Source organism: Astyanax mexicanus, chromosome 10, assembly GCF_023375975.1.
Source record: "Astyanax mexicanus isolate ESR-SI-001 chromosome 10, AstMex3_surface, whole genome shotgun sequence".
Taxonomy (NCBI): Eukaryota; Metazoa; Chordata; class Actinopteri; order Characiformes; family Acestrorhamphidae; genus Astyanax; species Astyanax mexicanus.
The window spans coordinates 46,202,317-46,223,618 of record NC_064417.1 but is presented as its reverse complement, the minus strand read 5'-3'; the positions used below and the strand labels follow the sequence as shown (position 1 = coordinate 46,223,618).

At 40.2% G+C, this 21,302-nt stretch overlaps 1 protein-coding gene across 1 annotated transcript in view; it reads left to right on the top strand.

The window, feature by feature from the left end:
- gpc4 (glypican 4) overlaps nucleotides 1-21,302 on the top strand; it is a 56,230-nt gene extending 34,928 nt beyond the window's left edge. Inside the window, exons 2-9 of the mRNA XM_007258659.4 lie at nucleotides 1,419-1,577; nucleotides 11,443-11,840; nucleotides 13,313-13,478; nucleotides 15,332-15,462; nucleotides 16,137-16,277; nucleotides 16,436-16,560; nucleotides 16,682-16,854; nucleotides 17,682-21,302. Of these exons, the coding sequence (XP_007258721.2) occupies nucleotides 1,419-1,577; nucleotides 11,443-11,840; nucleotides 13,313-13,478; nucleotides 15,332-15,462; nucleotides 16,137-16,277; nucleotides 16,436-16,560; nucleotides 16,682-16,854; nucleotides 17,682-17,893 (1,505 nt within the window). The 3' untranslated portion in view covers nucleotides 17,894-21,302. The remainder of the gene's footprint in view (nucleotides 1-1,418; nucleotides 1,578-11,442; nucleotides 11,841-13,312; nucleotides 13,479-15,331; nucleotides 15,463-16,136; nucleotides 16,278-16,435; nucleotides 16,561-16,681; nucleotides 16,855-17,681) is intronic.

The following is a 21,302-nucleotide window of genomic DNA, read 5'->3' as shown; positions in this document are numbered from 1 at the left end:
CAAACAGCCTGTTGGAGTCGAGTCCGCTGAAAGGCCCCTAGTGTTCTCCCTGAATTCCAGCAACCGCATTAAAAAGAAAGAAAAACAAAACATTATTGCAGCTGTGACTACGCATTCAGCCCCCCTTCCTAATGTAGCGTCCGACTCGCTTCGGCCCCCTCTCCTCGCCCAGCGCTGCCCCTCTCGCTCCGGGAGCACGGGTCAGTGCTGTTTCAGGGTGAAGAAGTCGTTAAATGTAGCTTGGAAGCTTTTGCTCATGCTGAGTCGTTCAGTTGGTTTCATGTAGTGTTGGTTATCCAAACACAAGTTCACAAATAGCCCCCAGCCTTTTTTATTTGTAATAAACTGAGTCATAGGTGTCTGCAGTAATAAGTGGGGGAGTGGGATTTGCTAAGATTTGTGTTTAAAGGCCTTTAAATGCTAGTTAGTTTTTGATTTATGCATAATCAACTTACAAAGGGACACAGAAATTAGTAAAAATGCACAGTTCCAAAAATGCTGTATCGATTGAAACAATTTTGATGAGTATAATATAACTATATACAGCTCTGGGGAAAAAAATTAGACCACTTTAAAATTGAGTTTCTTTGATTTTACCAAATTGAAAACCTCTGGAGTATAATCATGAGGAAGATGGATGATCACAAGCTGAAATGCTTAAATTTTTGCACCAAGAGTGCAGGCATAAAGTTAGCCAAAAGCAGTGTGTAAGACTGATAAAGGAGAACATGCCAAAATGGATGAAAACTGTGATTAAAAACCAGGGTTATTCCACCAAATATTGATTTTTAAACTCTTAAAACTTGATTAGAACTTGTTTTCTTTGCATTATCTGAGGTCTGAAAGCTCTGCTTTTTTTTGCTATTTCAGCCATTTCTCATGTTCTGCAAATAAATGCACTAAATGACAATATTCCTATTTGGAATTTAAGAGAAATGTTAACTGTAGTTTATAGAATAAAACAACAATGTTCATTTTACTCAAACATAAACCTATAAATAGCAAAATCAGAGAAACTGATTCAGAAAATGAAGTGATCTTTTTAATTTTTCCATAGCTGTATATTTATAGAATAGTTTGAGCATGTGTTCAAAACCTTGTAAAATATTATAATTTTACAGTCTGTGTGTGTGTGTATTGTTTGGTCGATGTGTATTCTTGGGTCTCAGTGTTCACAAATTGTACCGTGACGGACAGCTGTTCAGTCTAAGTTTTGTTTTTTGTTTTTTTTACATAATTTCTAAAAATCTGTTTTTGTGGTTTAGTAATCTGTATTCTCTGCAACACAGAAATCATAGTGCCTTCATTTAACACGTTTTCTTCTTTTCTTCTTTAATGTTCTGCTCGTGTTTTATTTTATTTTGTGGCATGTATATTTAGTAAAATAACTCTTCCCTCTTTTCTTCTGTGTTTATCAGGAGCCCACCTGAAGGTGTGTCCTCAAGGTTTCTCCTGCTGTACTCTGGAGATGGAGGAGAAGCTGAGTCAGCAGAGCCGCACAGACCTGAAGGCCCCGGTCTCTCAGCTAAGCTCTACCCTGCAGAGCACCTTCACCCAGAGACACCAACACTTCGACCGTAAGCACAGTCTCACACTCTGTCACAGACACTTATGCACTTATGCACAGCAGTGAAGGTTAAGAGTGTTTTAACTTGATCTGAACTGTCTAAAATAGTGTTTTCACACTGCAAACAAACCAGATCATGGTTCCACTGATCCAGGCCAAGAAAACCTATTTTAATCCTTTGGTCTGGACGGTCGTTTGCATCACCTTCTCACACTTGCTATTTTGGTTCAGACCAAACTGAATAGTTGGAAGGTCCAGACTGAACAAGGTAGGTGTGAAAGCACCATAAGTGGATCCATCTCAGTTGAGGGACACTTGTTGGAGAAGACAAGAATAACTTGAAGTTAAATGTAAAATAGGAGTTTCATTCACATCACATGTGGTACATGTATTGTATTCTCACAGTGAAGTTACACCCAAAGACCAATTGTTAAAATAGATAAAGATGAAATAAAATAGAGTAAAATTAAATAGAGTAAAATATAGACATCAGAATAAACACACAAAATATAAAGGGGAGTAGGAAAGTAGCAGAAAATTTACTATAGCACCATGGATAAGTGTGAATAAAGATCATTAAGAAGATAAAATGTCTCTGTGTGTGTAAAGTTTCAGTGTTTTAAATATGTAACTATTTTTTGCAAGTATTTAAGACCATTTCTAATTGGCTTATTGATCAATATTTATTTAAAGAGTGCTTGAGCAGCTGTGGTGTTCAAATAATAGATAAAACTAATATTAATGTTTTTCATTGGACATCAGCGAAATGTGCCAGATCTCAGAACTGACACTTTCATAGAGAAACATTTAACTTTACATTATATTATATTATATTATATTATATTATGTAATTTGACACGTTTGAGACCTTAAATGCGTTCAAGTGTGTGTTGGGACCTACTCTGCTCGGGGTCAGCAGCCTTGACGGACACCTCCGCCTGTCCAGAAACACACAGGCTGTCTGTCCCGTCGTCTCTCCACCTGTCTCCCAGAATCCTACAGTCATCTGTCCTATACACACACACACACACACACACACACATACACACTTGCACAAAAAGCTCTCAGACAGACCACACACACACCCCCACGCAGAGCCAGGCTTCCTCCCTCCAGTGCATGTGGCTGTAAATATCAGTCAGGGGGAGGGGGATCAGGTTTACCCTCTGCTAAGGGTGAAGGGGTGCATGGGAACATGCGACAGCACTGCTGACTCACCCACACGGGGGAAAACCCCACCGATACAGTCTGCTGACTGGCCTCAATGCTTCTCAGCACGTTCCTGTGACACTGAATAGCCGTCGTGCTCTTACAGGTGTAAAGTTGGTAATCTGTACAGCAGCAGCTCAAACTAATGTGAGGGTTTTCCACAAGCTGTAGACAATGCAGGACCAGCAAGACCTTTGCATTGTGAACTTGTACCCTTGTAATTTAACTCACCAACACACATGTATTGCTTTACAAACCTAACTAACATTTAACGTTACTGTAGTGGTTAAACACTCCCAGAAGGACAATAGAGATGTATGGGAAATATTAGCTATTAGCTAAAATTAGCTATTTAGTGGTGAATTTATTGCCTTGCCATGAGCAAGCTGGCCAGTTTTTAGCCCAGTAGTCAAGGCAAGTTTATTCATATAGCACCTTTCATACACAGTGGGTGTTCAAAACAATATATTTAAAAGAAGGGAAATTAGCCAATTTAATTAGCATAAAAGTGCTGTTACAGATAGAAAAAGGCATTTATAACAGAAATAAAATGAATTAAATTGTAATGTAATATAAGAAATAGTTTAAGAACAATGTTAAAAGAAACTACAAGACATCATAATTTAAAGAATATTCAAATTATAAACTAAAAACAAAAAGCAATACCAACAGTGTGCAAAGCAGAGCAAGTTACACAGTGTGGAAAGTGCATGTAAAAAAGATGTTTTCAACTTTTTCTTTAAAGAGGTTAGAGATTGAGCATATCTCACAGTAGGTGAGAGTTGGACCAAACTTCCAGAAGCTAAGATAACACCTTACAGCAACACTGATACATTTACGTGCTGCTGTCCTGTGTCTTATGGCCTGTCTGTGTATATTGTTATCATGCTGGAACCTCTATTTTTGTACAATTTAAATGCGTCAAAATCTTGAATTTGTGAATTTTATCATAAACTGACCAATAGAAGTGCTTTAAAGTGACTGGCAATTAAATATTTTACTTTCACCCCAATTTAAATTTTAGTTTTTTATTAATTTTTCCCATATTTTATCTGTTTGGAAGAGTTGCAGAAGATAAGACAGAGCCCTGAGTCAGTCTGAGTCATAAGCTCTTTTCTCAGAGCTTGATGAGGCTATTCTTGCTGCTGCTTACCTTACCACAGATGTTAGATGCACTCTCAAATAAAACAAGGCAGAATAAGGAGTGATGACACATCTCTCTTCCAGACACTCGCTCATGTAGTTTTGCAGTGGTGTGCTCATCGTGATTGGAAACAAGAGGCCGATTTGTGACAGTCCAACTGGAGTGTCTTTGGCAGGGCAGCCTGGTGCTTTGAAATGGATTCAGCCGGGCTGCCTTTCTGGCACAAGAGCTGTGGCACGAATGGCTACCCGGATTACGCAGTGGCTGGCATAAACTAGACAGTTCCTGAAGTTTAGAGGGTGTCATGAGTGTCATGTGACCTTCACATTTTTTTTTTTTTTTTTTTTGCATTGTAGATTAGTACTAAAAACATCCAAACTATAAAGAAAAACATAAAATAATTAATAAACATAAAAGTGTTAAACTGGAATGTTATATATTTTAGATTCTTCAAACTAGCACTTTTTGCCTAGATGACAGATTTGCATATCTTGGCTGGATTTTCTCAGTCAGCTTTACGAGGTAGGGTCATCTGGAATTCAGGCTTTCGGTTAACAGCTGTGCTGAACTCATCAAGAGTTCTTGTCTCTTAATAAAGTGGTTGAGAGCATCAGTTGTAAAGTAGGGAAGAGGTAGAGTTACAGGTATACAGTGAATAGCTCAGAGTAATGTTCTAAATCTACTTAACTTAGTAAAGAAAAAAAAACATTAAGAAAAAATTAGTCAGTCAATTTGAAACATTTCAAGTACTTTGACCGCTCCAGGAAAGAAGACCAGAAGTTACCTCTGTTGCACAGGATAAGTTCATCAGAGTTCCAAGCTTTAGAAACCAAACACTAACAGCACCCCAGACAAGAGTATTTTGGTTTGTTTAACACTTTTAAGTTACTACATGATTCCTTATGTGTTCCTTCATAGTCTGAATGACCTGAGAAGGTGTGTCCAAACTTTTGACTGGTAGTGTGTATATCATGAGTTTTTGAGTATACTAAAATGTAACACTTAAATTTATACTAGCTAAATACTTTATGCTCAAAATCTTGTTAGGATTAGTAATAAGAATGCAATTCAGAAGCACCCAGAGATGTGTCAAGAGAGAATATACTGGAAAGGGATGGACAAAAATGTCCTTACACCAACACACACACACACACACACACACACACACACACACACACTAGGATGAGTAGTTTTGCACTTTATGAAAATGGATGTTGCTGATGGATTGTTTTAAGGGAGGGTGTGTGTCTGTGTTAAAATGTTAAAAAGAAAAAAGGGCTCAGAGAGTGATGTTGAATGGGAATGTGTGTATTGCAGCCAGATGTGAGCAGGAATGTGACGTGTCGGAATGCTGTGGCAGTCTGATTCCTCACCCCCCTCCTCCGCTCGCTCCCATTCTCTCTGCCTTTTGTTCCTTTTCTCTTCCTTTCTCTCTGCCATCACTCGGTTCTGCCTTTCATTTCTCCTCCAGCTTCAGGTTCTCAGCCCTTTTGAACTGTTAGCGTGGGAATAAGCTTAGAAGTGCTGGTCTGTGCACACTGTGAAAAAGGCTCAGGCACTTGGTTTAATGAGCTAAATGGCCCTAAGACGCCAGTAACGTGCTATATGCTCTTACAGCAACAATGCAGTCTGCCCACAACACAGACAGGCACACTAGTTTAAACATTATGTTGACCTGCCTTGAAATGCCTGTAAAGTAGGGCTGTACTATATCACTCAGGGCATTATTTAAACTCTTCCATAGTACCTCAGTAAACTCAAATTAAATTACCTGCATTCAGCAACAGAAGGAACCCTTCAAGACTGTAGGCTTACATGCTCATGTGACCTAACTAGGCTGGATGTGGAGTGAGGTAGAGCAAGATAGTGATCCACAGATCCAATAATTCTTAGTTTGGGAAACATGAGTGCATTCAAGCATCGGAAAACCTTCAGAAGCTTGAACTACCGATTTTTTTCTTTGTTTATATTGTACACCCCTACTAATGTAAACTATGGACAGGATTTGTATTGCCAAGCACTAAACAATACATTACATATCATGAAACGATTGATTATATCCCAATATATTGCGATACTGTAAACAAAGCGATATATAGTGAGTGTTTTAAATCAGTAAATTGTTTTTCTTATTATCATTATAAAACTTTGAGGAGATTAAAGCTTAGATCAATTTTAGGATCATTGCATATCGTATACCCTTGCTGTAAACATAAAAAAAGCTGTGAAGTTTCCATGAGGATAGAGTGAAGGTAGGTAAATTGGTAAATTTCCCAGCAGCAGAAGTGACTCTTCTAGATTACTCTGTTTATATTGAGGCGTCCCAAAACGAGCGTTTCCTCTCGACTGAGCCACAGGCACAGGAAATGGCATCGAATGTATTTACAGCGGATGTACAAGATATACAAGATGAACCCTGCAAACAAATCTTGGTCAGATTCTCAGTCAGCTGGGAATCCAGCAGAACATGTACAGCGTATACTAAAGATAAACGCTCATTACGACCAAACGAGCTAAATGAACATAAACATACAAGCGTAAGGAAGTGTAGCATGTGGGCGGGGGTGGCGGAGACCGGTTTCAGCTCGGACAGCCTTGAGGTTTCCGTCACGGCCAATTAAGTTCCTGGCCAGAAATAGTTTTCTTCTGGTGCTCGGAGTGTTCGTTACCTCCCTTGTGCGTCCGGTCTGGCTAACCTTGTCCAGAGCAGCGTTGTCTGGGGGTCTAAGCTGCAGGATTAACCCCTACCCATACTCCCATCTCCTGCACCACCAGCGCCACGCAGCAGGGTGCCCGCAATCCCACAAGAAAAGAAAGGAGCTCACCAACTAATTGGCACAAATGGGGAGCAATTACTGGCTGGGAAAAGAAAGAGCAAGAAAGACGGGTTGAGGAGAGAATTGGACGGACGGGTAGATGAAAAAAGACGGCGCTCAGTCGGCCGGAAGCTTCTTCTGTGTTATTTTAATGTTTTTTGTGCCTCCGCAGTATTGTGGACACATGTTAAACTGTTACTCCCTGTTTTCCCTGGAAGGGGTACAAGTGAGCAGGTCACAGGAGAACTGCAGCGCGGAAGACTGAACAGTCCTGCAGAAAGACAGAATGGCCTATTTGGAGTGGTCCACCTCAGAAAAGCCAGGAAAAATTGTCCGTGCCGAATCAAGCACCCTTGACAAAGTTATGCAGCACTACTCCCAACGAGGACCCTCGCACATAACCTTTCACACACTTTCTCTCAACCAATGGCGGGCCACAGAGCTCGCTTTAATGGAAAAATCAGAACACAGATCCAAAGCTTGTGTGCTTGCTGGCAGACTCCTACATGCCATAAACTCCCGTTTAATGATGAAGCAAGATGCGTGTTTAACGTAGCCTACAGCCGTGGAACCTTGTGATGTTCGCAGGTTCTCAGGTTCTCTCAGGTTTATTGGAACAGGTAAAGAGTGCAGAAATAATAAAGGTCATCTTTTGTACTTGTCATAGTTGAAATGTTTTGTTATTTATAGGATTTGAGTTTCACTTTGCTCAGACATTTCTGCTTGATATGTACTGCGTGTTTGAATCAGGTTGCAGACTTGATTTAAACATTAACATTTCCAAGTACTACATGAAGAAGCATTTGGGAGGAAAGTGTGCTGTTCTTTGCATTAAATAGGGTAATATGATGATATTTTTTAAACGGGTCTGTCTGTCTGTAAAGAAATATGCATTATCCTCTACAACAATAAAAACAATAGAAAAGTGACACAGTATGTCTTAAATTTAAATTGTATTGATTGCTAAAATATAACAAGACATTTCTACACATTTATATATCTGTAGTTGAATTTAGCAGCTTCTCCACATAAGGGCAGAAATAGCACTTAAAGCTTTGGTGTGCACCATTTGAAAACAAGTGAAATACACCTGTGACAAACAACCACGTATTTAAAGTCACAAAGCAAATACACAAAACACTGTACATGATAGTATTACTCATTAAATATCTGTTTACTTGCAAAAAGTGCAAGTAAAAAAGTTAGATCTCCAAGATCTGTCTTAACAGAAGCGTGATGGTTTCCAGTTTTTGAATGGTTTTCAGTTTTTATTTATTATTTTACATTTTTTAAATGTATTTTTGTCTTTTAACTAAAATCTGTTTTCATTTCTAAGTTTTACATCGTCTTTCATTTTTTTAATGTTCACTGCATCACAGAAATAATCACAGGGCCCTTATTGTTAGGTTATTGAGTTTGCCCAACTACATTTGTGTACACAAGCTGGGTTTTGGCTTTAATCCAGTGAAAATTTGTGAACAGATCTTCACTGATCTTGTTCTTCCCCCGCCTTCACTCCCCCAACCTCAGTTTTCCCAATCAGGGCTGTCCGGCCTGGCTTTAAACTTGTGGCAGCTCTGGCATTCCTCCATGCCTTCAGGGAGGGGGATGCCTCGGCCCTTTTGGTTCTAATCTCCATCAGTGGAGCGTGGAGCCTAGTGCCCGCGGGTTCCTCGCGCTGTACGGGTCAGGGGCTGAGGGTGCAGGGCTCAGCGCAGGGGCTGCGATGTTTCCGGTATCCCTGGTTACACAGCGGGTCTGGGAGGAGGAGAGAGGCTGGAAAAAGGCCTCTGGCTCACCCCCTCCACCCCAGTACACACACCACCTATCGCTCTGCTGAGTGTGTGCCAGTGTGAGGTGGAAGTGTGACAGTGCCTGTGTGTGTATGTATGTGGGGGGGGTTTGGGACTGTGTGTTTATAAGCGTGCCAGGCCTAGCGCTTCAAAATAGCTTTTACAAGAACATACGCTCAGCACATTGGATGCGTTAAAACCAACCAGTTCTGGGGTGTTTTCTTCTGTAAGCTGGAAAAGAAGAAAAAGGTGTAATGTTGAAAATGCAGGGAGAACAGAAGCTGGGTGTATGTAGAGATGCACCAAATCGGGATGTTAGGATCATATACTGATAGAGATGCACTCATAGCTTTGGTGCGCACAATTTTTAAAAGTGAGTGAAATACACCGGCAGCTAACAACTGCATATTTTAAAGAAACCAAACACATGTACATATCATTTTATTCAGTTATATACAGTGATATTGCTAATGTTTAGAGTATGTTAGTAAATCAAAAATGACACAAACATCTAGTCTGTTGTTAAAATAAAGGTCATGGATCTTTTCAATAAAGACCAAAGCAAACATCTGTCCTAAAGCACAGGGGATGAGAGTCTTTGACAAGATCAAGAACGTACTCAGTTGTTAAGCTGTTATATATATATATATATATATATATATATATATATATATATATATATATATATATATATATATATATATATATTGTTTTACAATATAGAAAGTTTGTAAAGTATAAATGTTCTAAGTTTAAACGTTAGCTCTGAGGCCTCATCTGTTTCCCTTATGGTGTTACAGGTATATATTTCAATAATTACTCTTATATTAACAGTGGTACCAGATTGGTACTGGGTATTGACTGATATGTAAAGAACATTTACCAGTGTTTGTAACAGAACTGAAAAAAGACAGACCAGAACATCTCGCGAGTGTGTGTTAAAGCTGTTTATGTGCCTGTTTGTGTTTGTGTTCATGTGTGCGCGTATTCGTGAGAGAGAGAGAAAGGTGAAGTGTTTTCAGTGGAATTCTCATTTTGTTCAGATTAAGAAAAGGCAGGAGTTGTGGGGAAAGAGTTTCATGGGAGAGAGAGGCTGGATTATTTGGGGGTGAGGGAGGGTGAGGGTGGGGGTGGTTGGGGGGAGTTGACATTCCACAGGATGAAGTAGGTCATTGTTCCCTGTCTTCACTGAAGAGGGCCTTCTGAAGGAACTGATGAACTGAAAGCAAGGCAGAGGGAATGAGAGAGGGGCTCGAGGCGGGGTACAGGTCCCTTTTCAGGGAGGGGGGTCCGCATTATTCAGTAATCCTATTGAAAGCCCCTCTCTGAAGGACGGCGCAGGAGCAGCGCTGAGAGAAAGAAGGGGGGAATGGAATGTGACAACAGAAAAATGCCATTGATGGCGGTCGGTCAGTCTCAACCGGCTTGATGGGAGAGACATTACCGTTTGAACGACGGCAAACTGCACTTCATTCTTTCTTCCACTTCTTCTCTCCCCCCCATTACACCCCTCCCCTTGCATTTCTTACCCTCTCAGCACTTTTCTTCAGTGCTGGAACTTTTTCCTTGGCCTTAAAGACGTGAGGACTGCAGGGGAATGTTGTTTGGGAACAATGTTAGGTCAAATGGAATATGCATTAATGTGTTTAGATAATAACCCTGTGCTTTTCTGGCCTCGCTGGCAGCCCTAGTGGGTTTTCCAGAGGCGAAGAGCAACTCGGGCCCTGGACCTTTGCACAGCATTAAATCTTGCTCTCCAGAGTGTCATTCTAATGACAAAGTAATGTGGATTTGGCCAACAAGTTCCTAAGTAGTGAGAGCAGCTCGCTTTTATCCTCGGAGAAATGCCCCGATTTACATTCTGTCAGCTTAAAGTAATCAAGTGTTTTAACATGTGTATGTAGGGGGGCTTCGAGTGCCTGAGCAGGCCAAGACTCTGACATCATGGCCCGAGAATCATGGCCTCGAACACCGGGTCAGGTTGATTTGCCATCAGCAGCCAGAGTCTGATTGAGCCCATTTGAAACTGTGTTCTTTCTGAGTGGGCAGATGAGGCTTTGATTTTCTCCATTTGATGCTGTACAATAAGTTGATAACATGGATATTGTGAACCAAAGAGACTAATATAAAATTAAATACAATTAAAATAAGCTAAAATTATTGAGGTCTTGTTCATTTATTTTACAATGTGTATAACCTAACATAACTACCACACAAAAAAACACTTATGTCATTTTTGCTTACATGAATGTTATCTATTGGGTTCTATACATATTTCATGTATGTTTTAGTCAGGAACACACATACTAAACTGTGGTAGGTGAGGAATGTAAAATTATATCTTCCAAACCATTATTTATGAGTATATAAAACTGTGTGTAACTAAAAAGTAGGTTTTGTGACCGTGCAAGATGGTGCCCTCTTTCCTCTTGTCAGTTCTATTGGTGATTCTGGCTACCACAGCTGCATCTGTTGGCTATTTATCAGAGCTGGGGATGCAGTGCTTTCCTCAGACTGCATTGGCAAAACAGTCGTTGGCATTTCAAAAAGGGGCAGTGGCTGGATTTACAAGCATGGGAGAAACAAAAATGTAGATTTATTAAAAAAAAAATAATAATAATTATTAATATATATGGAAATGTGTAGCTGGTCCTCTGGTAAGAATCGTCGAAAGCTGGCACCCTTACTGGGTGCAAATTCCATTCTGTCCAAGTTGACTAGGGCAATTTGTCTCATCTCCCCAGAGTAGAATACTTTAGCTTCATGTTCTGCCACAGGAAATAACACACACACATGGAATATTCATTTATCAAGCTCTGGTATGTTTAGAGCTTAACATGTTATCTTTTTCTTCCTCTCCTCTCCTCTCTCTCCTCTCCTCCCTCCCTCCTTCTATCCCTTTGCATCTCTCAGAGTTCTTCAAAGAGCTGCTCACCAACGCCGAGAAGTCGCTGCATGACATGTTCGTGCGCACCTACGGCGTGATGTACGTAAAGAACGCCGAGCTGTTCAAGCATTTCTTCCACGAGCTGCGCCGCTACTACGCCTCCGGGGGCGCCGCCGTGCACCTGGACTCCATGCTGTCCGAGTTCTGGGCCGAGCTGCTGGAGCGCATGTTCCGGCTGGTCAACGTTCAGTACGAGTTCACCGACGGCTACATGGAGTGCGTGAGCCGGCACACGGATCAGCTCAAGCCCTTCGGAGACGTGCCGCGCAAACTGAAGCTGCAGCTGACCCGGGCCTTCGTGGCAGCTCGCACCTTCACCCTCGGCCTGGCGCTCATCCCTGACGTCGTCAGCAAAGTCTCCACGGTGAGTGACCAGGGGTTGTATTGGGAAGTGGGGTTTTGGGTTCCTTAAATAACAAAAAATTAATTTTATGAGCTATGGATTTCTCAGATCAAATCAAATTTGATTGTATGGTGCTTTTTACAACTTTACAGAAATGTGATCACAGTACAGAGAATCAAACCAAACATTGAACATATAATAAAGAACCCCCAGTGAGCAACGGAGGCAAGGAAAAACTCCCTCAGAGCTGGAGGAGGAAGAAATCCTTCCTTCCACTGATCATACAACTTTATTCTAATGTATGAAAGAGGTTTAAATAGGTCACTGGAAATTTTCTTCATTCTTTCAGCTGCCTTACCAAAGTCATGAAAAACCTAGAAAAGTCATGAAATTTGAAATTAGTAATTTCCAGGCCTGGATAAGTTTTGTGAAAATAAAAATACCCAGAAAGTTTTGGAAACGTCGTGAAAATTTGGTCTACAAAGTCTTTGTTTCTCAGTTTATCGATAAAGAAAATCTATTTTTAGCTAACATATGCGTCAGCTCAGAGTTAATTCAGTAATTTAAGCCTAAACAATGAAGCTCTCAGGATCTGACACACATTTTATCATTAAAGATTGTGTGTCAACATTGTATCTGATTTATTTTAGACCTACTATAATGAATTTAAATTATTGTTTTAGTTGATTCTCCATGTCTGCACAGATTTTTTAAATCATATGGTCATTTGCCATAAAGAAATGGAAAAGTGGGAATTTTTTGGGTAATATGTGTATGAACCCTGAAATCCGTTTCACTTCAGGAGGTGATCTGAGATGAATTTGAGCCATGTGTTGGAGCATTGTAAATGCTGTAGTCTACCTAAAACATTTATCAACCAAAACTCCTCCCTAGGCAGTCTAGACATAATCAGGAAACTCAAAATGCATGAAGTGATCAGGTATGAACAGGTAGTTCAGTAGCTGCTTAATTTTTAAGATAATTAATCCTGATTGGGTTTTAGTTGCATCCTGACTTCAAGCTGTTTTGTTTATTATATTATAAATCTAGTGGGCCAGTTTCCCAGACATGAATTAAGCCTACTCTTTTGAATAGAGATTTTCCATTGAAAGGAAAATATTGTCTATGACTAGGTTTAATCCCTGTTTTGGGAAAACAGACATAAGACAGCCGTACCAGTCATGGAGTTACGAGTCTAGTGAGGAGAGTGGCTTTTCTCCCCCTTCAATAAAATGTAGAACAACATCCTCCTGCACAGGGTTAATGATGAAAACACTGAGCAAACAGCACTGATATTGGGTCAGTCTTATAAGAGATAAGCTGTATCTTCACCGCACTGTTTCTGCTCCATTAGTTTATCAGCAATTACACTCCATCCTGTTCCCCAAATTAGGTCTGGTTACTCATCAACCTCTGCTGACGGTTTTCCATCTGTTTGGTTCACTTTTAACGACCCCCTCTCCCTTCCCCCAACCCTCTCATTTCCTCCACAGGTCAGTGCGTCTCCGAGCTGCGTGAGAGCAGCGATGAAGATGCTGTACTGCCCGTACTGCTCAGGCCAGGTGGCACTGAAGCCCTGTAAAAACTACTGCCTGAACGTGATGCGCGGCTGCCTGGCCAACCAGGCCGACCTGGACACCGAGTGGAACAACTTCCTGGGTAAGATATTAGAGTGAGGACAAGTCAATGACTTACTGAAGAGGTGTGAACACACACATTCACCACTTTTATAACAAACCGACAAAATGAGGACGGTTGTTGTTTGACAGTGTCACTCCTGTAAAGACCCACTTCAGTCCAGTTTTATAGCTCTTTGTTTACTTATTATTAAATATGAGTAAGAAAACAGCTTAAACTAACATAACAGCCTGTAACTGTTGGTCATTGTTTTTCTGGCACTACATCAATGCAAAATTAGGACTTTAGTTTTATATTTCGATAGAACAGAATGAAGTCGCAATTAGTAATGATGGCTCATTTGAAGTGCTGCTTCAACACAATAAAGTAAAAAAAAAAAAAAAACATTTACTGTATTTACAGTTCATTTAAATTTCTGAAAGAAACTGTAATGTTTTGAACTCCACTGTCACCAGTAGGTGACAGTATAATGGCCTCATAAGAGGACACCAGGCTTTTGTACAGCAAAATTTAGTGTTGTGGTCTAGACAACCCAAAATGTGATGTCCACACATGTGGACGCCAGGTCCTAGGAGGTTAATTATTGTAAGAAAACTACTACTTTAATCAGCAAACACAAGCACAAAAATATCTAGTTACTGATTATTTAAGAAAAGGATGCTGTCAGTCCTGCAAAATCATTTTATCTCATTTTTTTTTTTACATTTTATCATGAATGAACACACAGAAATTATCCAAAATGTCTTGAATCTAAGTTTTTTTACGTTGACTTCCATTGAAAGTTAACAGTGGCCTTCTGTTCTCCTTTAAAAATTGGCATTTTGGAAAGGCAGGTTTTTGGACAGCTCACTCCTGGATTACAGCTGCATTCAGTCTGTAATGAATAAGGTTATAGGATGTATTAAATCTATTAATACCCTTTAATACTTTTCTAATATCTAATAAAGTGAAGTGTTATGCTGCGTTTCATTTACCCACAGTGACGTCACACCCAGCGGCATGTGGCGGCAGCGGTATTCAGATAAAATTACACTAGTTCACAATATTAGGGAAAAAAAACTGTTGTTTTTTACTCTTTTTTTTTTCTTTTCCAAAGACCATGAAAACATGTCCACAGATAGAAGTTGGAAAGTACTGTGTGAGAGAAGTGCTATTAAACTGTAATACTACTACTTTTACTGTTGTTGATATGCAGTGCATCCATCTCTCATTCTGAACTCTGGGTTTGAGAAACTTTCTCAACTTTCTGAGTAGGAAATCTGACTTCTGGGGACGTTCCAGTTAAAATTTTCTTCTTGGAACTCAGAAATTCCAACATCCACATTTAAATGCAGGACTGCATTAGTGTTTGACACTGGTTAATAATAAGTCAGTGAAAGGAAATATTTTTTTTGCTCCCACTGTGTGATTAATGTAGTGAGGTATAGTTCTTGTGAATGTGTAATCAGTATGGTCACACACACACACACACACACACACACATATACCCACATGCCCATGTGCACAGTTTCTGTCCGGGAGAGTGCTGGGACTGGTTTTGCTCACCCAGCATGTCAGCTTTGTGCTGCCTTAATTGGGGTGCCTACTAGTTGGGAAGATCACAGCCTGCAGAGACCCATACGCTAGCTCAGTGCTCCCCCCTGTGGTAGAGATCACTTACTGCAAAGCCTGTGAATCACCAGTGAATGAACTTTGGCACTGATTCGTGTTCTTTGTGCCCTTTATGCCACCACATCTGCTGAAGCACTTTCTAATTAGCTGAGGAAACAATACTACTGTGTGGTGCACTTATTCTTTACTGCTTTATTAACTTTTTAAAGTACATTTTGTACTTGTTTTTAACTCATGGGTTTCTTTGTGTGTTTAACTTTCAGATGCCATGTTGAGTCTGGCTGAGCGCCTGGAGGGGCCATTTAACTTTGAGTCCGTGATGGACCCCATTGATGTGAAGATCTCTGATGCCATCATGAACATGCAGGAGAACAGCATGCAGGTCTCACAGAAGGTGAGTGACTTGTTAAGCATTGTGTTCTTAAATATAAAACTGACTTTAGACTTGATAATAAAACACAGTGGATCAACAACAGCAGATGACAAGTCTCTCAGAACCATCACTGATTGGTGGAAACTTCACACTAGACCTCGAGCAGTTTGGACTGTGTGTCTCTCCACTCTTCCTCCAGACTCTGCTCCCTTGATTTACAAATGAAATATAAAATTTACTGATGATCAGTGATGGTTTGGAGAAACATGTCATCTGCTGGTGTTAATCCACTGTATTACATCAAGTCTTAAGTTCATGCTTCCCTCTGCTGATAACTTTTATGGAGATGCGGATTTCATTTTCCAGCAGGACACACTGATTTTTGGGTTTTCATTGACATAATAATCAACAATAAAATAAATAAACGCTTAAAATAGAACACTCTGTGTGTAATACATCTGTATTATTCATGAGTTTCACATTTTGAACAGAATTTTACTGAAATAAAGTAACTTTTCATAAAATTTGAGATGCACTAGTATGTTCTATGTATGTTCATTTTTGCCTTTATTTTTATAGAACAAAATTAAATGGAACCACGGCATCCTTGTTTTTTGCAGTCCTTAAAACATACAAAAAAAACATGTTTGTTGCTAATGCTGAAATGCTAATTCTACCTTGGTTTGGTCTTTCAGGTGTTCCAGGGTTGTGGACAGCCTAAACCCATGTATCGCTCCAAGCGTTCTACTAAAGACTCGGGCTTCCCTGGCCGCTTCCGTCCCTACAGCCCGGACACCAGACCGACCACCGCAGCCGGCACCAACATGGACCGACTGGTAAGAGTTTACACATCACACATTATCTTTTACAACTCAGATCTGTAATAGTTTTAATTTGTTTAGTATTGTAGTATAGCCTAATACATTCATGCAGTTTTAATAATACACTAGAACATCAGCTGAAAGATAAATCTCTGAACTCATCTTTATTCCAGGTGACAGATGTGAAGAAGAAGCTGAAGCATGCCAAGAAGTTCTGGTCTACACTGCCAGACACAGTCTGTGTTGGAGATAGGGTTGCCCAGGCTGATGACTGCTGGAACGGCACAGCCAAGAGCAGGTGAGACGGAGCACCTCCTCAATATTGTCAGTTTGCTCATATCTACTCTGCTCTGAGTTACTCAGCTAAAGGGAAACATCCTTCCTTCCTTTATTAATACCTTCATTTTGTTCCTTCTCAGGTACGAGTCTGTAGTCATGGGCAACGGCTTGGCCAACCAGGTTTCTAATCCCCATGTTGAAGTAGACATCACCAAGCCAGATGTTGTGATTCGCAGACAGATTGCCGTGTTGAAAGAAATGACCAGCTGGCTGAAGGCTGCCCACAGTGGAAATGACATCACTTTTGATAACGGTGAGACCCAAACTTTAATACTACTTTAATAAAGTCTTATTTACAGTTTTTTATATAGTTATTGTAGTGATAACTTCAACTTCACCACTTTATTTCTATCTGGATGGGATTCGTTTCTCAGAGGGTCCTGGTGTAATTTTCTCTTTTACTGGGGGTCCTCTGTGATTTTATTCCCATCCGGAACGACCATGTACGTGTTTTTCTCAGACGTTCTCTGAGAAAATTACAGTCTGGATTACCTGGTGTTTTTCGCTGAACTCCGTGATCCTCCGGGAATTTTAGTCCCGTCCGGATGCACATCTCTAAGTTTCGTCACCTCTCATTTAATAAAATAGCTGTTTGTTCACTGCCCTGCGCCGTAATTACACTTTGGGCGCACGTTTCCACGGAGATGCACATAAACACAACAGCGAGTGGAAATGTAGGAGCTACTGAACTGACTGATGTCATGTGACTGAGAAATCCTAAAAACTCACTGGTCCTCCTGTTTTTTCAATTGCAGTCCGGACACAAGAGTTTTATTACTGAGTAGAAGTGTGAAATATTTTTTTACAGATGTCCCCGAGAAATAAATCCTGTCCAGATAGGACTTTTGTATATTCACACACATGTCAAAAGTGACCCAGTGCTATGACTATTCTAACCGTATGCCACCGGTCACAATCAAAGCCTTTTATGATTCAGCTTCAGAAATGAAATGTCTCCTCCATCTGGCATCTATTATCAGACATCACTTCTTTTCCCACAACTCCAGAGCTCAGATATCGGTGGAAGTTTATAACCTAGTATATATTTTTTATTAACTCGCTCTTTTGCTCCCTGTGTAGAAGATGAAACCAGCGGAGAGGAAAGCGGCAGCGGCTGCGATTCACCTTCCTGCGCAAACGACAAAGACATATACTTCCCCACCCCGACGCCTTTCAAGCCCCGCATGGTTCACCGAGAGGATTCCTCCAGCGGCGTCCGGTTGTCCCCCTCCAGCCTGGCTCTGGCTCTTGCAGGCCTTGCTCTGGCCCTCCTGGCCCCCCATGCCAGATAAGAGTGCCTGAGACAACAGAGAAGATGAGCATTACTGAGGAAAACCAGAAACTGTCAGAGGACATTTATAAAGAGAAGAGAAAAGAAAAGCAAAATGAAAGACCGCCTTCAGGACTATGGTCTGCCTGCCATCTAGGGAAGACTCAAGTTATTAATATTGTAACTTCACCTTAATTTTGTTTTTTTTTATATATATATATATATAAAAATGGACGTTCATGTACAGCAGTGGGAATTTCAGCAGCGATACGCCTACTTTTTTTGGTCCATTTTCACACTGGACTTTGCTCTTTGCTCCCTCCAGCCGTTGTCAGTGTTCCGAGTGCCACACAATCAGATGTATGTTCTTTGATTTAATTTGATTTTTTTTTTTTAAATGAGCTTTAGCTGTCTTTTTTTCCTTTACTTTCTGCATTTTAGGAATTAAGGTGCACATGTGTGAGTGTGTGCGAGAGTGCGAATGTGTATATGTATGTGTGCTCTTCTATGACTGACTGTGTGTAATCATGTGAGACACTTTTCCCTAAGATAGCTCATTAATCCAGCTCTGTTCCACATGTTTATTATACAGAATGAGGCAGAAATGTCGGTACATATTCACTGGAGGTAAAACACCTTGTGCCTGTCCCCCTGTCACACCAGCATGCGTTCCTAGACACAATGAGAGCAGCGGAGAGCCAAGCCGTAGAAAAGACAAAAAAAAGAAAAGAAATAAAAGATGACTTGGTAGTTTTTTTTTTTTGTGTGAGGGAATAGAAGCGAAACAGTTCACACACAGAGATTTGAAGCTTTTCTGTTTTTTTTTCTCCTTTTTTGTTTTGTTCTGTTTTGCAATTCTATCAGTAGCAGCGCCCACATTGATCTCAGATGAGCACATTTTCCTTCAGGGGGCTCCATTATTTTAGAGCGGAACGCTGTATCTTATCATAAAGGAGAGTATGAGCTGATTGAAATGATTCTGCTTAATGGAGCTGGAAGCTTTTAGAACGGCCTTTATGTTGATCTGAATGCTGATTTGTTGATGAAAGGCCCTTTATATAGGCCCATTAGTGCCCCTTTTAACAAGAAAAGGCAAACCTGGGGATGACCTGTGCCTGGTGCAGAGACAACTGTGCACAGATGTGACCTGGTCACGCGGCTTTAATCAGATTGGTATGTCGCTGCAGTTGGAGTTCGCTGTGTAAATGAATTAGCCGAACTGACAGAATAGTTGTGTGAGGGTAGGGCTGGACAATAATTCAAAATCAATATATTTATAGTGATACACAATGTTTTAATAGCGGTGATATGAATTGGAACAGATTTCTGATATTTTAATATACATTATTTACAGCATCTGTCACTGACAAGTGACAAGATCAGAATTCTATCATATTGACCAAAAATAAGAAAGATCTTGTGATATCAATTTTGGCTGTATCGTCCAGCCCTTTAGGAAATAAAATAAATAAAGCTTTAGAAAAGACTAAATGAGAGCCACCTGGACAGATTGTGTACATTGCTGTGAAGGAGTTAGGATTGGAAATAATAATAATAATAATAATGATGAAAATAACACATAAAACAGGGTTTTTATGGGGATTTTATTTCATTTTGTTTTTATTTTGTTAGAAGTATCTTTATTCTAAGGTGTAAATCTATATATATATTAGGTACTACAGCAACGTTTCCACGGCCAATCTGTGTGACTGATTAATGGTGCTTTTTTTGTTTGTTTTGTTTAGTTTTTTTGAGCAGCGTGGAATGAGCTGTCTCTGTATGTGTAAATGTTTGGGTAAATGTTTTCCTTTCCATTTGTTCGGCTCATTTGGCAGACCCTTAAACTCTTAACCTTTTGGGTCTGAGACTGACCTGCGAGAGCTGTGAGCGTGACCTGCCTCTCGCGCTCCATATGCTAGTTCTCTAGTCTCTCTGCTTTACAAGAATTACAGATGTTTATATATTTCCCGCTGAACTGCAGCCTGCCCTTGGTACGTTTTTTTTTTTTTTTTTAGTTTAACATTAATTTTATAGTTTTTTTTTTTTTATCATGTTGTTCCCCACACTGGAACATAGGGGGCAGCGTTATTATTGTAATTTTGTACACAATCTCTCACACAGCAGCAGTATATAGCAGTTATAGCTTCTATTCTTATATTTGTGGCTTGCAGACTTTGCAGGTGTTCTCATCTGCTCGCTTTGCAAGCCTGTACTCGTGTCAGTTTTCCTCTCGATAACTCGATAAGAAGTACAGTATTACTACAGACAATTACAACTCTCAAAAGTATTCCACCCATTACCCATTTCACTCAGCATCTCTCCCTCCTTTGCTTTTGTACAGTAAGTTATTTAACTGCATGTCTCTCTCTCTTTCTCTCGTGCACACTCTCTCTTTTAAATTGCTTTTACAAAACATGATCTCAGATATTGCTTTCATAGATTACTAAAGTACAGTATTCCAAAAAAAAATTATATATATTTATATCTGTAGATGGTCGCATTTTAACACTTTTCATGAATTACCTGATTTTATATTGGTTCAAATGTCATGTTTATGTAAAGCGTAGAATTTTCTTTTCTTTTTTTTTTGTTAACCATTTTATCACTCGTCATCTTTGGCCTCCTAATTGCCATTTTGACCCATGAATAGCTTTAAGTGTGGTTTAAGTCGTGAGAAGTTTGCAGAGTGAAGGACATGGTTAGGGGGACATGGTGGGACAGGGCTGGCCACACGTTCTTGAGTGTCCTGTAATGTCATTATGCACTTTTAATCGCCAATTAATTCATAAATTCAGATCCACACCACATGGCGCCCAAGCCCAGGATTCAACCCAAACACCTGTATGGACACACCTGTTACATATCTTTCCAGTCCACTGTGTTCTGTGTTTGTACGTGTGCCATGACCGGAGCGCCAGTGATCCATCTCCTGGCATCAAAACCGCACAAAGAAGGATCTCCCATCTCCAGGAATGGCAGCGTCTCACCTTTATCAATCTCACTCCACGTCCATCAGCGCTGCAGTGATACAGACACTGATAACACAGAGCGAGGGGAGGAGCTATCCCTCTTCATCCAGCAGTCTGGTCTCTGAGTGGGATTACTGATGAACTACAGAATGAAGATGATGCAGTCCCCCTCTGTCTCTCTCTCTCTCTCTTCACAGCCGGGATGATGGAGCTGAGATCTAATTTTAATGAGAAGTAAGAGAGACTCGAATACAAAGAGGAAAAGAAGTTTTAAAAAGTGTAAATATGAAGCAGCCGTTGTAGAGAGTCTCTGAGAGAGTTCCTAACAGTCCAGATTTTACTCTTTCAGAGGATCTGCTTAACACAGGGGGGAACCAAGGAGGTTAGATGCTACAAATGTAAGAGAAAAGGTATATTAAACATGTCCAAGTCTTGAGAAATAAAGACTGCAGATATTTAAAA